Here is a 16,288-nt window from a genome sequence, read left to right on the forward strand (position 1 = left end):
AGGCATTTTGCCATAGTGATTACCATTGCACAACAGTTCTAAAATGGTGCCTAGAAAGAAACTTTCTCCATAACCTATTTTCCCATTGATTTTTATTAGGCAAGACATCCCCTCTGCAAAGGTAAGTGTGACCCCAAACATATTAAATAATAATCAGCATGACAAATGTTTTGAAAATTTTTATATACAGAAAAAAACTCTAACAAAGCAATGATAATGAAAAGTAACACAAAATTAGAGGTAGTTGACAGTGTTTTCTGAATAAATTGTGTGTTCTAAGGATGTGACTAGGAACAGAGTAGCCACTTGCATTTTCAAAGTACATTTTTGTCTGGATTTCAAATACAGTTTCATTTTAAATTTTGGCTAATATTATGATCACAGAATTTGGATAATATTACAGATAGAAGAAAACAGTGCTTTGTATCTTTGTAACCTTTACAATTCATGAACTAACATATTTTAAAAAGCTGTCAGTTTATTCTCTACATATTTAAAATACTGAAGTCTCTCCCGTTCCAATTAATGAAGGAAAACTCTTCTTTTTTTTTTTTGCTTCAGTGCCTGGCACTGAAGTGCCTACTTAATAAACATTTGATGAGTAAATGAATGATTTTGACAGTGGCCAAGTGCTTGCAGCAAAAATGAGGTAATGCAGTACATTGCAAAGAGCAATGTGAGGAAGCAGGTCTGGGTTCTTGTCCCAGTTCTGTCACAAACTAGCTGTGTAACTTTAGGTAAGGAACTTGACCTCTCTGGGCCTTGGCTTCCTCCATGCAAATCTAGATGCTGGGTATGATCTCCAGTGGCCTCTAGTTCTAAAAGGCTACAGTTCTAAATCTTAAAATTAGCCAATCATTCTTGCCAGTGTCACTTTATACTTTAAGCCTTTAGTCTCCACAGAGATAGACACATTTTGGCATAGTAGCCTCTAGAATGAAATCTATTAGGTTCAATATGCTAAGGCAAGCAGTGGAAAGATACAGTGCCTCAGTGGTTCACCTAAAGAGGACTCGAGTAAGTATAGAAATGTACAAGAGAAATAGAAGGGAAACCTGGGGGGAAAAAAGTCTCCATAGCTCAGATTAGTGAAATCTCCAGATAGCAGGTTTCCTCTAGAGGTCAAAAGTGAGTAGGTTTTATTTATGACTGATTAACAAGTGATGAATTTATAAAAGGTTTCCCTTCCAAAGAGAGCACCAGGATGCTTTATTTCCTAATTGGAGAGTACTTTGCACATAAATAAAGGAGGATCACTGCTGCCTGTCAGGGAAGCACTTTGACAGGGCAAGTTTGATCTTGTCTGTGTCCTGATTTACTATATGACCTTGGGCAAGTCATTCATCTTCCCCCAACCAGTATCCCTAATCGTAAAACGGAAATAAAAATACTCATTTCCTTCACTGAGGATTTATAAGACAAGATGAATATTTTTAAGCCCCCAGAGGGGAAAAGGTCACATATAAGAAGGCAAAGAACGACAGAACAGTGCTGTTGGACTTTTCATACAGCTTGGGAAAGAAAACACAATAAAACTCCTGAGCTTTAGGCCAGCCACGGTGGTTCTTGCCTGTTATCCCAGCACTTTGGGAGGCCGAGGTGGGCGGATCACCTGAGGTCAGGAGTTCCAGACCAGCCTGGATAACATGACGAAACCCCGTTTCTACTAAAATTACAAAAATTAGCCGGGCGTGGTGGCAGGCGCCTGTAGTCCCAGCTACTCAGGTGGCTGAGGCAGGAGAATTGCTTGAACCCAGGAGGCGAAGGTTGCAGTGAGCAGAGATCACGCCACTGCACTCCAGCCTGGGCGACAAAGAGAGACTCTGTTAAAGAAAAAAAAAAAAGAGAGAGAGAGAGAAAGAAACAAAAAAAGACAAAAAAACTCTTGAGCTTTAAGTTTTCCAGTCCAAAACCAAACAAAAACCCACAAACAAACAAAAAATCTCACCTCTTACAACCTGCGCATTTTTTACCCTCACATGTTGCACAGCACAGCACAGGCGGGGGACTGTGATTCGAAGGTGAGTAGTTGGACGGCTGAAGGCTGATACTAAATTTATCCCCCCACAATTGGAACCCCTTGCTCCATCGGGAACAGTGAGATCGTGGGCGAATTAGTTTTGAGGTCTCAATTTCTTCTTCTGTAAGATATGGCATATTACTATTTACCACATGTGTATAGATCTGTGAATAGATGCCTGGCATAGAGTAACTTTCCAAAAAATATTTGCTGATAATTTCTGTTTCTTAGCAGCATCATTCAAACTGCTGAAATATTTTCTTTAAAAAAAATCAAAGATCCTTGTGAGTTAGTATTGGGATATAATGATAAACGTGACAAAAACCTTTGTACTTAAAAGGGGAATCGGTATAAAGTCACAAAGTCCACTTCCTTCCGGTGAATAGAATGAGTTTGGGGACAGGGACAACGCCTTAAAACGGGGCCGCGCGGACGCCAGGGGGCACTGTGAGTCCGCTTTGGAGAGGAAGAGGCGGCGGCCTGCGCGGGGCGGGGAGGGCTGCGCGTTTCTAGCATCCCAGCGCCCAGGAGCTTCGCCACCTACCAGGGTCCGCGACCTTAACTCGGCTCCGGAAAGGGCGTCCTGGGTGACCCAAGGCTGGGGCCACAAGCAGCTCCATGGCTCTCCATGTTGGTCTCTCCCCTTCCCCCAAGCAGACAGTCCTTTCTGCCAGCTGTTCTTGAGATTCGTGAGTCCTGGGGTTTGGGAAACCAGAAACCCCCTGCAACTGTAGGGAACGTTTTGGGTGCGCCTACGTCGGGTATTTTCCTGGGCAAAAGGACAGAAGTTGTCATCTGATTGTTTAAAGGGTTCGTGTCCCAAGAGGGGGTTAAGCTCTCTTGGTTTAGGGTAAGAGGGCCCACCCTACCTCCCACCCAAAGGCCAAACACACAGCAGGTCGGGAAACGACTCTGAAATCATTCCTTGTCCACCTCCCAAGGTCAGGCGAGAGACTGGCACGCCCCATCGGCAATCTTCAGGAAAAGGGTCAGATCCAGTCCTTAAACAGCTCAGGTGCGAAGCTGAATCGCCCTTCTGCGAAAAGAGAGACAGTACCTGCCCCCGCGGTGCCTCACTTCCCTTAGTCTCAAGAAGAGGTCAGACACCGGACAATGGGGCCCAGGCACTTGGTCTATTCCACTTGCCACTCGAGTCCCCACTGCCAAGCGGTTGCTCAGACATTGGCATGATGGGGAAACTCGGTTGATTTTGTTACCTCCTAGAGGGAAAATGCCGTGGGCGGAGATGTCTGAGCGTCCCTTCCAACACGAGCTGGGTGGTGCTCTATTGATTTTCACGCAATTCACGGGCGGGAGCGAGAGCACAGGCTCGGATTCACGGGCTCCAGGACTGAACGCATGGCAGTGTCCCTGGGAGCAAAACCACCCAGGCAGCCCGTGCAATATACAAGGTGGGGGGCCCGGAGAGAAAGCATAGCGCCGACAAGGGTGAGGGGCCGGGCAGAAAGTAGGGTGGGGTACCGGGTGGGACAGACCGACCTAGAGAAAGTACAACCCACCCCAAACTTTCGCAGACCCGGGAGCTTAGAAAGGGAGAGCCAGGCAGCACAGCAGCCTCTCCTGCCGCCCAACGTGCCCAGCTGCAGCGAGGAGGGGCTGCGCTCACGCCGGCTGGACACTGGTCGTCCCTAAATCGCGCCCACCCTCGGGCCAAAGCGCCGCCGCTCGGGTCACAGAGTGGCCGCCCACGGAAGAAGCCAGATCGCCGGGCTCTGGGCTGCGTAAGGGATCCGAGGAAGGGGGATTCAAACGCGGATCCGGAAGGAAGGGACACTGAACCCCGCAGCTTCTCTAGCGCCGTGGGGCGGCGGGACTGTCCTTGGGCTGCCAGCGGGCTAGCAAGCTGGAGTCCGGCAGGGTCGGGAAGAAGTGAGCGCAGAGACTTCCACGGGCTAGAAGAGTCAGATTAAAGAGAAATGTGAAAAGCAACCCAGGGCAGCCAGCGGAGTTCGGCAGCGTAGAAGCCACCGGGTTCCCGCTGGGAGGACTACAGTGACTGACACTCGCGAAGACGAGGCGCTTCCAGCAGCCGCTGGTCTGGGCGGAGGAGTCGCCTCGCGGCGCGGAGCGCGCCAGCAGCGACCAGAGCGCGAGATGCGGCGCGCAGCCTCCGGACCGTCCCGGCTGGGAAAACCGGCTGGCGGCCCTGCGCTGCGCTGACCCGGCGCGGGTCCGAGGGGTGTACCCCTGCCCCTCCCGTCTCCACCCCCTCCCGCGCCCGTCGCGCGCCCCTCCCCGCGGCAGCAGGGGCGGCGGCGCATCCAGGGGCGGCGCGGAGCGGCGCGGAGCGGCTAGCCCAGCCCAGCAGCCAGTGCCTGTGAGCTCCGCGGCTGCTTGGGGAATTCACTTTGCTGCTTGTTCGCTTCTCCCTTCCTCAGGCTTCTTCAGATGTCTTTCCGCCTCCGGCCCGAGCCCTTCCTTTAAAAGGAAAACTTTACTGCGATACCTTTTTCCCCTTGGAGGAGAGGATTAAAAGTTCCAAGAACTGGTGACGCCCGTGCCATTTGGGCGCAGGGAAGGTGCTCGGCGGCGGGGTTCCCGGTCCCACCATGTGCACCAATATAGTTTACGAGTGGCTGAAAGCGCTGAAGCTTCCGCAGTACGCGGAGTCCTTCGTGGATAACGGCTACGATGACCTGGAGGTGTGCAAGCAGATTGGGGACCCGGACCTGGATGCCATCGGGGTGCTGGCGCCCGCGCACCGCCGCCGTATCCTGGAGGCCGTGCGCCGGCTGCGGGAGCAGGACGCCAACGCCGCCGGCCTCTACTTCACGCTCGAGCCGCAGCTGGCGCCCCCCGGGCAGCCCGCCGACACCGTCCCCACCGGCCGCCGGGGGGAGCCGTACGGCGGCCCGGCCCAGGGCACCCGCGGGGACTCTCGCGGCCACACGATCGCCCCCCGCAGCAGGGAGCTGGTGAGCTACCCCAAACTGAAGCTGAAGATCATGATCAGGGATAAGCTAGTCCGTGACGGCATCCACCTGAGCAAGCCCCCGTACTCCCGCAAGGTAAGGAGGTGCCGTCCGGGCGGCCTGGGGCGCGCGGCGGGAGGGGACACGACCCAGCTGCCTGTGCCAAGGCTTTGCAGCCCATTCCAGGTGACGACGGAGAGGCCAGCAGGCTTTGGGTATCTGGGACCCTCTTCTATGTTCTTTCTGTATTAGCCCATTATTTCTTCCTTCCTGGTGTCTCCAGTGGTTGGTAAGACAAACCCACGCATCCAGTTGTTATCTCTAAACTAACGACCAAAACTCCACATCGTCTCTGGTGCTTGCCTGTTAGGAATCGGACTCGCGCTGCTTCTCCTGGTAGCCAAGGGGAATTCCTAATGCCCTCTGTAATAGTTCTGGGTTTGAAGAGTACCAGAAAAATGGTTAATACCTACATTGCTTTCTACCTTCCTTTCTCTCTTTCTTTTCCTGTTTTGAGTCTTGAGAAACTCCCAAGGGAGATCGGTGAACTCTTCAGAGAGTGGGAAGTCAGGCCCTGCCTTTCTCAATTCCATAAAAAATTCCAGCGCTACTGCAAATTTGAGAAGCGTTACCATTCACATGAGCATTTTAAGGGGAAAAGCGAAGGAAGCACGTGTCAGTCCACCTGAGATGATTTCCTAAACTCAGGTATACTGGAGGCAATAAGGTGCTAAGGACATGGAAGGTAACCGGGTCACAAGATGTGCTTCAGAGGTCTGTGCTGTCACCAGTTTGGTTTATTAAGCCAGATAAGATGAAGCAGGTACAACTGTGACTTCCAGGAAGTGTGAGTGAACCTGCATTTGGGACAGGAGAATCGAGCACAAGTGAACTAAAGGGGAATCCTCTGCACAGGGGGCCTCAGGAAAGGAACCTGGAAGTTCGGAAATGTGGAGTGGGAGCTGGGTAATTAACAGAAAATTGTACTTCACACCAGAGCTCTGCTTCTGGCTGCGAATCTGTTCCGTTTAGGTTTCTAGTTTGGGTGGCTGTCAGAGTAGAGGGTCCTGACTTGATAGAGAAGTAGATAGCACTGGTAACCCTCAGGGTTGCGGAAGGTGCACAGGAATATGAGCACCTCAGCTTAAAAATCAAGACTTAGAAGAGCCCAGAGAGAAAATGATGGCAAAGATACTCAGCTGGTGGGCCACATAAACCCAACTCCCTAACAGGAAATGTGGTTAATCTCAGTGTTGTGTGGGCATCTTGGGCCCTGATAGTATTGCTGTAGAATCTTAAGTAAAGGCCGTAATGCCTGGACTTAAGGAAGTTCAAGGGAAAGCTTTGTAAAGAGTAGATAACAATACCTAAGGTAGATGGGAATAAGGGGTTTAATATTATCTACTACCTTGCAGGTACCATAGGCAATTCAGATAACCTGCTTGACCATGTTAATTGGTTTTTTTTTTAAGAAGGAGACAAAGAAGGCAGGTTAGGAGGACAGAGTGCTTCAAATTAAACACGTGTTCCGGTTAACCACTCTGACTGTGCCACTGATGTGTGCGCAAAACAGGAAAGGAGAGAACACTTTTCCCAGGCAGTTGCCTGTATGTAGGAGTTCTGTGTGCGTCTAGTGTGAACAGAGAGATCTGGTCATGAGTATGAAGGCTTGGTCCTGGACACAGCAGGTCAAAGGAGATCAAAGCCCAGTTAGATGTTTGTTATTAGCATCCCAGGAGGTAAGGTGGGCTTAGTCTGAGAGAATGTGAGTACCTGGGCACTTGGTGAGGGCATAGTTCAAGTCCTGGCAAGAAAGGAATGCAGAAAGCAAAGTGTGTCACTAGAGCTTACTTATTCTTCAGGAAAAGTGCTGTGTAATGGGGTGGGGAGAGCAGGGACACTGTGGGCTGGAGGTGAGAAGGGTAAGCTTGAATTGACAGTTTAGTTCTGATTCTTAAAGAGCCAAAGACAGACCTACATATCAAACTTAGAGGCTGGAAAGGATGTTGAGGGGATGAAACGTCAGCGCATAGGCTTTGAACTGTGGACTCCTGCCTTGATCAGTGGGTAATACGGTAGTGCATTTGCATAAGTGCAGTTTACATAAGAAAATGCCAAGTTGCATTGCGATACTATTTACTTTCCATGTAAATAATTACTTCAGTCAACTTTGCTTTAAAATAAATCCCATAGCAATAATGTTTGCTCCTATTCACTTTCTGTACATATTTAATTCTCCTCAAACCAATGGAAGAATAAAATAGAAACAGAAGTGTTTTCATTATCTCCTTCACTGATTCTTGAGTTGGGGACCACAGAAAAACTGGCGCTGACAAACTTTATTGTAAGAAAGAGTAACACACACTGAAATAGGCATTAACATATAATTAATGTACCCATATAATTAATATACATATATAGCAAGCTGAGCCTACACATGTTTAGTACCAGATCATGTTGATTGTTCTGGATTTGTTGCTTATGTGTGCATTGCCTCTTAAGTTTTGGATTTTAAATTATTGAAGAATTTGTTTTCTTATGTAGCTAGTTTCTTCATGAACAGTGCTAGGACTTTTTCTTTTCTTATGTGATCCACATTCTAATTTCTCCACTTTTCTTGGCTTTGTCATGATCAAAATGTGTAGCATTTTGTTTGTTTGTTTGAGATGGAGTCTCACTCTGTTGCCCAGGATGGAGTGCAGTGCTAGGTCTCGGCTCACTACAACTTCTGCCTCCTGGGTTCAAGCGATTCTCCTGCCTCAGCCTCCCAAGTAATACCTGGGATTACAGGTACCTGCCACCACGCCCAGCTAATTTTCGTATTTTTAGTAGAGACTAGGTTTCGCCATGTTGACCAGGCTCATCTTGAACTCCTGGCCTCAGGTGATCCAGCCGCCTTGGCCTCCCAGAGTGCTGGGATTACAAGAGTGAGCCACCACACTGGCCAGAATGTGTAGCATTTTTGATGTGCATTTGGAATTCTGCTTGGTGGAGTGGGCTTCAATCTCCTTTGCAGTCATTTGCATCGATGATGCCTGTGATTTTGTATTTTGCTGAGATTTTTAGATGGCTTGAAAGTGAATTATGCCAAAGATTATTGAGATAGGGAGAGTGAGTCTCTTACAGAGGAAAGTAAGTTGAGGGGTCTTCCCAAGAATCACCTGAAAGGATTGTAGGATTTGATCCAGTAATGGTCAAGGTTATGCAATTTAAGGATCAGTGAGTTAAAACATAAATAAAAAGTAAATTTTCTTGTGTTTTCCAAAGGGAAGTCTATAGCTTTGGAAAAACAGGAGCTTAGAGAGAGCACCAGGCTTGAAATCAAACATCATTGGAAGGGTTCCTCTTCTGCCCTGTATGTAGCTTCTCTGACTGCTGTGATTTCTACCTTTGTGAAATGGAGATAAAATAATTTTTTACCAAGCTTCTCTATGTCAGGCCTTCTGCTGGACTCTAGGTTGCTGTGGTTGGCAGGATGTGAAAGCTCTGCCCTCTGGGAACTTAGCATTCAGTAGGGAAGACTTAAAATGGAATGAACAATGATGATAATGTGTGATGATTGATTTGATGAGAAGTATATGATACCATGAATAGGTATATCCAACCCAGTTTGCAGAGATTGGGCACCATCACAGTTTTTCCAGACTGACCCATGGCCTGAGTACTGACGGTTGAGCAGATTTAGCCTGAAGAGGAGCAGGGTCTTAAGGGGAAGAGTGTTCTCAGCAGAGAACAGTGTGTGCAAAGGCCAGGAAGGGGAGGAAGTTTAGCATCAACAACAATGGCAAGGAATTCTGTCTGGTTAAAGCACTGAGTGCCTGGAGAAAGTGGCAGGAGATGGAGAGGCAGGCCGTGGCCAGTCTTGGGTGGCCTAGAAGTCATGTTAAAGAATTTGGAGTATATCTTGTGAGCAGAAGGGAGCTATTGACACATCCTGACCAGAGGCAAGCCGAACACTTAGGAGATCGTTGTAGTGTCAGGAGAGAGATGCTGGTGGCATGGGCCACTTATGACAGTAGGGCAGGAGCAATGGAAGTAGACTTGACACAACTTAAATGATTGTTTGGATGACAGGGTGGGAGGGGAGAGGGGTTGGAATGACATACAGATTCCTGGTTTAGGATTGTGCTGTGATGTAGGAGACCCAGGAGAACAGCGAGTTTGGGCGAGAAAGATATTGCCTTCAGGTTGAAACATATGGAGTGTGAGATGCCTGTGGAATGTCCCTACATCACCCACGGCACACTGCAGCTGTCACTACAGATGAGCAGTAGAGGGAGGAGCCCTGGGGAATAGCAGAATTTCAGACACGTGCAGAGGAAGAGGAAGCTCTAAGGGAGGCTGTAAGTATATTTTATTTTCTAGCAGACTTGTCAAAGCAAAAGGGAAGCTCTAGGGTAAATAGTGTGGAGAGGCTGACAAGGGTAAGCAGAGGGTAGGTGGAAAGCAAGAGGAAGTGGTGTTCTGGAAGCCACTGGAAGCAGTGATGTTTCAAGGAGGAGGGACAGGTCAGGAAGTCAGATCATGGTCAGGTAGGACAAGAACAGAATCACTTCATGGGAAGTGGTAACTATGCCATCGGTTACCTTTGCCACAGCAGATTTGGATGATGGGACCAGTGGGTACAGACAGGGATGACCCACAACTTTGAAACCAAGTTTGATTAGAAGACAGAACTAAGGTTACAGCTAGAGGAAGAAGGGAGACTTTGTGTCAAGGGAATGGTTTTGTGGGTTGGTTTGTGTATAGGATGAGAGAATGAACAATGGAATGGAGTATGTCTGAGTGTTAATGGTAAGTAGCCAGAGAAAAGAAGATGTTGGGGGACATCCCAGGAGACCAGGGTCCTGGAGGAGGTGCAAGGGAATTGTGCCCAGGGCACATATGTGAAGGGAGCATTCACTTCTGCTTCCAGTGGGTGGGGAGCTTGTCTTCCAGGTCAAGGGGAGGGAAGAAGAAGGGGTCAGGAGACTGGGACCTTTGGAGTCATTACACCAAAGAGCTCTCATTTCTCTTTCTGACTGAGTGGTACCAGTGAGGGAGGAGATGGAAGGATTAGAGGTTTAAGGAGAACATTGTATTAATATAGAAATGTTCGATGTTGTGATCTAGTGGAATCCTATCATTCCATCATGTCATGTTTAGATATGGTCATAAACATTACATGATGGACTGTATAGGATTCTAAGTATGCACACACAGAAGGAACGCTCACCATTCACATATTTGTGCGTGACATTTTGTTGAATTCCATCATGTCTGGCAGTGCTTATGGGACTGTGGCAGATGTGAAGGGTATGGGGCTGTAAATATATCTATCAAAGCAAAAGGCAGGCTCTAGGGTAAATCGTGTGGGGGAGGCGTCTACGTTTTTTCACTGAAAAGTTGCTCCTTGCCACATCTACCAATTAAAATTGTTTGAGTTAGTATAGCATTATTTAATAGTTTTGTAGGAGTGTTCATCTTCATTCATAACCTTAGTGTGACTTTTATGAAGTAACAAGAATCACATACTAAGGCTATTTATGGATATTCTGGAGAGATGGCCTGGAATGAAGGGATTTGGAGAGACAGAGGTAGTAGGAAGGTTTCTGTCACTGGGGCCAGGGTAAAATATTTAGAAAGGAGAGAGAGAGATTGGCAAATATGTGCTTGTGTCCTTTGGAGTTTTGCCTTGCGTGTTGGCAGAAGCTGAAATGACAATAAATATTCTTCCTCCCAAGAATTCCTTCTGCCTTCATGACATTACTAGGGACAGATTGGAAGCTGGAAAACTTCAACTGTCTCCGACTCAATCAGTGTCCTCAAATATCCTCAACCTATATCCTTCTAGGTTTTTTTGTTTTGTTTTGTTTTGTTTTCAGTGGCTGATTGGAACACTGTGGAAAAAAGTGGGGGCCAGAAGGAGACAAGAGCTTTGATGGTGTGGGAACATCTGCCTTTGTGTGCTCCTCACTGTTTACTGCCTGTGGAGTTTCCATATAAGTGGACCATCAGCCAACTGCCTGTCCACTCATCCATCCATTGATTTATTAATCTATCCATCCATTCTTCCATTTATCCATTTGTCTCCCATCCATCCATCCATTCATCCATCCATGCATCCATTTATTCATCCATCTATTCTTCCTTCCATTTATCCATCCATCCATTCATCCATCCATCCTTTCATTTACCCATCCATCTCTCCATTCATCTATCCTTCCTTTTATCCATCCATCTATTCCTCCATTTATCCATCTATCCATCTGTCCTTCCACTTAACAAATACTGAGCACATGCCATGTGCTAGGCTTTAAGATCAGGATTGCAAGGAACTAGACACACATGGTCTCTGCTTGTATATGGAGGCCTAATCCAATGCCTGACATGTAGTAGTTGCACCATATCAAAGTTGAATGTTATTTCTGCAAACATGAAGGATTGGAGAATGTTGCACTTGTGTTTATTTCAAATGTTAAAAAAATCAACTCTGATTAAAACTCAAGTAAAGGTAATGAATGATGAAATTTCAAATCAAAATGTTTATTCCTCAAGGGTTAGTGAAGAAGAACTGGGAATGAAAATGCTACTCCTGTAGGACATTTTAAAAGAAGACCTCTTTCTGCAGCATGGCCAGGACTAGGGTGAAGCAAGTGAGATGACACCAAGGGCACAAAATTGAAGGAGGTGCTGATTCTCAGGCTCATGCAAGCCCAGGCCAGACGAGATGGCTGACCACCATTAACAAAATAAATAAGTTACTGTGAAATATTAGTTATTAAGAGGTATTATAGGCATTCCTCAAATCATACACCAAGTCACCTACTCTTCTCTGCTTAATACCTGTCCTCAAGAGCAATGTGCTGAGAACCATATCAGTGCCCATCTCCCAGACTAAGAAAACATGGCTTCTGTGAGCTATAGGAGCCCATGGAATTCATTTAAGTAAGAGTGGTACTGCTTTCTGCTGACACTGTAGTGTCGTGGTTCAGCGCAACAGGCTCAGAAGCAGATATCACAGTTCAAGTCCCAGCTCTGCTCCATACTAGGTCACTGTTGGCTCCTCTGTGAAATATGGGCAAAACTAGTGACTGCCACATAGGGTTGTTATGGAGATGAGAAGAGCTAACACTCATGAACTTATTAGATCGACATTTCTATGTATCCTAGAACTGCCATAAAAAGTTCCACAAACTATGTGTTTAAAACAATAGAAATGTATTCTTTACAGTTCTGGAGGCTTTAAGTCCAAGATTAAGGTGCTGTCAGGGTCTTGCACAAAAATCCTAGAGGCCTGCACTGTGAGTCAGCTCTAAGGGCCAGCAAAGGCTTTAAACAGCATCCATGTCTGCCACTATTACTGCAAGGACCTTTGGATCTGCTGGATCATATGGCCCAAGTGGCAGAGCAGCTTGCACGACAGCCTGGACCTGCTGCAGAACCTTCTTTTTTTCTGGCTCCAGTCAAAATTAGCAGCTTTGGGGTCACTCAGTAAATAGGTTTTTGTAGCACACCCAAATGAGGAATATGTTGCTTTCAAAATTCAAAGAAGCTCACTGGATATGTGCATCCTTCTTGGTTGTAGGAAAAGCCATATGCAACACCTTATTCTTCATCTTAGAAGGGATATCTTGATTTGCCCTACGTCACTGGACCCCTGCAGTTTTCACTGAGGTAGAAAGTCCCTGATTTTTTGTCAGATTTATTTTCCACCTTCTGACATGCAAAGTAAGTCTGAAGTAACTGCTTCATTTCAGTCACTAGATCCAAACAGCATAATGTCATCAATGTAATAGACAGCAATGATGTCTTGTGGAAGAGAAGGGCAATCCAGGCCCCTGCTGGCTAAGTCATGGCATAGCGCTGGAGAAGTGAGGTACCTGAGGTGGGACAGTGAAGCTGTTGCTGGCCTTCCAATTGAAAGTAACCTGCTTCTGGTGTTCTTTACTAACAGGTGTTGAGCGAAAAAGAAACATTTGCCAGATGAACAGCCTGGCTGTAAGCACTCCCCTGTGGTAGCTCCTCTGTACGTAGGTTTGCTTGGACATCTCAGTCTCCGTCATGGCGGCCATGTGTCAGCTGTGTACAGAAGGGTCTGCTGACCCAGGTCTTATTCCTAATGATAGGGGTGTTTATGATAAATCAGTGGTAGATTTTTGGTGGAAATGATACGCAGTCATTCCTGTGTACTGGAGGATGGAATAACAAAAATGATTTTTAAAAATATAAACATTTCAAAATTTAGATATTCAAAATTAGGTAGTAATCTTGAAAACAGTCACTTGGAAGATCGCAGTGTTGCTGTTTCTGTGTTGCTGTTTCTCAGAACATTTCTAGAGCTCTGTGTCTCAGAACATTCTCTGGAGTATCTTCAGTGGTGGCAACCCTTCATTCTTACCAGATAGATCTGGTTTGGGGTAAACACCTAAAGTAATTTGGAGTCAAATCAGGCAGTTAAGAGTGATGACATTCAGTAAAGTATGAAATGGAAAATGTAATCTTGGCAACAAAATAATGAGTTTTTTTTTTTTTTTTTTGGTGTGACTTATAGAATGGTTTTCAGATTTTATGATATTTATACTCCTTTTCCCTAGTTTAAAACACTTAAAAAATGCTCTCAGTGGGTATCCATGTTTGTAAATACGCAAATTCCTCCAAAAGGCTTTTCGAAACACAAAAGTCAATTCCCCAAGTATTTGCAAAGAGCAAGGTACCTGTCATGGTCTCTCCAGATGGAATTTTAGTGTAAAGGTGTCTGTGACCCAAAAAGGGAAGAATTAGGTAAATCGTGCATGGATGTCAGTAAACTGTGTGGCACTCGATGGAATAATCAGGATATGAATAGTGTAATGGTGTTTTTAGGGCTCTTCATTTGCTGGTCCTTCTGTTCTTAGAAAACCCTCTACTGTCTACTACCTTATCAAATCATAATGTAATCATAGCTGTGCTCATTCTTTCCTCCCCACTTTTGAGTGAAAAAAAGGTGCTAAAGGCAGGGGTGGCAATATTAAGGCTGCCCTCATGAACTTTGTCTGCTCTTCAGTAGTTATCTAAGGCATACCCATGAAAAATAAGATAGAAATCAGAACTCTATAAATGGATAAACATGCAATTCTCTTCAGATTCTGTTCAAGTGCTCAGATTCATCAGAAATATGTTCTGAAACTAATTTTCCTGAAGTAAGGTGAGTCAGATGACATGGACTTGATCAGGGTTGGTCCCAGAAATAAAGAAGGCCTATCCTGAGGTGAAGACACCCTGAAGCTGAAAGAACACTGTCCAGGGTGGAATAAAGTACACTGGGAACCATAATTGATGGCACACAGCTTCTCAAGGTTATAGCGTGTGCAGAACTAGAAACAACATTGCATTTCTGACTATGGGAAAAGCTTGTTATTACTATTAATACTACTAGTATTGAGTTGAAAGGTTTTTATCAGTGATTTTCTAAGTTTTATGAAAAAATGTTCTTTCAGATCAGCCACTGGTTTGGACTTGGGGAGGCCTGAGAGGAGTAGTGAGGGAGTCCCCATTTTCAGTCAATATAGAAACTATTAAGGGCCAATAACTGTGGATCACGCCAAAAAGAATTAAACATACAATCTGTCTTACATAAAGACTAAGTGACATCTAATAGTTTAAAGAGATTTCATTACTGCTTCTAATTGAAATAAATGGTCTGATGCTGTCTAAAATCTTACTGTTACATTTCCATAAAGTTAAAAATGCAAACAAATAAGACCTCCTTGATTTGGAACGTGTCAGAAAGATAAGGAAAACGATTGGCACGTATTCTTTATTTAGCAAAGCTGTAATGCACAGATTGGACAAATTTAAAGATGTTTTTCCCCTAGGATATAACGTAGCTCTATAATAAGACTGGAGATATACCTACTGCATTTGATACCCAAAATGCATCATTTTTTAATACCTTCACTTTTATATGAAAATTTACTTTAAGTAATAGTCATGTAATAATACACAGTAATTATTATTGTCCTCATTCCTTCTTTAGTTTTAAAGCAATTAATAATTAAAGGAATACATTTTAAAGTATTAAAATTTAGTAAAAATATTTCATCTGCAAAATGAATTTGCACTTACCAAACTCAAGTATAGCACCTTGCAGTTTGTATTGTTTCACTGTCTTAATTTTTTAACACAAATAAAAACTTCGAGTGGTCACATAAGAATTAAAGAATTAATGTATCACAAATTTTGTTTGCTCATTTTTACAGATCATGATGTTATTGTTTATTTCAAATTGACTGTTTAACTCAAGAATATGTAGTCTCATGGGGGAGACAGGGCAGCTTTACAAAACTTACTCTTGAAAATTACTTTTTTTCCAACTATGTGGGTTGGGGGCCTCTGAATTAACTTCCATGTAGAATACAATGCTTATTAAAGGACAAGTAAGATGCTAATTTGAAGCTTATACAAACCATGAAAACTTAACATGCAGCAATTAGCATTTAGGCCAACGAAAGATTTTTCAAGGCGAAGTGTTTTATCACTGACATTGTTTAAAATTGTTGGCAGGACATGTTCATAATAAAAAGTTTTGTTTTTAAGGATTCCTTTATCCTTATAACTGGAGTGACCCTTCCCTCTGCCTGGTCCTTGCAAGATATAGAGAAATGTGATCACTTTAAGAAAAGTTTCTGTATAGTGGTGCCAATATCTACCTCACAGAGCTGTGGTATGAATTAAATGGGATAATACTTATGAAGTTGCTTTGTAAAATTCTAAGATAACTTTATAGATTATTTTTTTTTTTCGAGATAGAGTCTCACTCTGTTGCCCAGGCTGGAGTGCATTGGCGTGATCCTGGCTCACTGCAACTTTTACTTCCAAGGTTCAAGTGATTCTCCTGCCTCAGCCTCCCAAGTAGCTGGGACTACAGGTGCCACCACCACACCTGGCTAATTTTGGTAGTTTTAGTAGAGACGGTTTCACCATGTTTGTCAGGCTGGTCTCAAACTTCTGACCTCAGGTGATCCACCTGCCTGGGCCTCCCAAAGTGCTGGGATTACAGGCGTGAGCCACTGTGCCTGGCCAAGAACTTTATAGATTTTAAGTGCCTTTACTGATAGTGAGTAAACCATTATGTTTATAACAAAATTTGAAAACTGTTTCTGTTAAAAAGCATTGTATTGAGAAAATTTGGAGAACAGTGAAACAGATTGATAATTTTAAGTGGCCTATATTACAATTTATGACATTATGGTGTATTTCTTTAAAAATCATTTATATGTCAGAATACATAAAACTAGTATCACAGTCTAAATGGTTAAGAGTCAGGCTATATTTTTGTCAGCAGATGTCATTTGAAAAATGATTTTCTCCTAGC

The 16,288-nt window shown here is 44.7% G+C and overlaps 1 protein-coding gene and 1 long non-coding RNA gene across 2 annotated transcripts in view; one reads left to right on the plus strand and one right to left on the minus strand.

Annotated features, from left to right (window-relative positions):
• Positions 1-473: 473 nt before the first annotated feature.
• LOC140713174 (uncharacterized) lies at positions 474-2,670 on the minus strand. Its single transcript, XR_012095070.1, has 2 exons — positions 2,565-2,670; positions 474-2,141 (listed from the first exon to the last, which is right to left on the minus strand). It is a non-coding gene; the product is annotated as an uncharacterized lncRNA (long non-coding RNA).
• A 266-nt stretch (positions 2,671-2,936) lies between these two features.
• Positions 2,937-16,288, plus strand: part of SAMD5 (sterile alpha motif domain containing 5) — a 62,984-nt gene continuing 49,632 nt past the window's right edge. Inside the window, exon 1 of the mRNA XM_038000690.2 lies at positions 2,937-5,049. Coding sequence (XP_037856618.2) covers positions 4,591-5,049 — 459 coding nt within the window. The 5' untranslated portion in view covers positions 2,937-4,590. The remainder of the gene's footprint in view (positions 5,050-16,288) is intronic.

Source organism: Chlorocebus sabaeus, chromosome 13 (assembly GCF_047675955.1).
Source record: "Chlorocebus sabaeus isolate Y175 chromosome 13, mChlSab1.0.hap1, whole genome shotgun sequence".
NCBI classification, from domain to species: domain Eukaryota; kingdom Metazoa; phylum Chordata; class Mammalia; order Primates; family Cercopithecidae; genus Chlorocebus; species Chlorocebus sabaeus.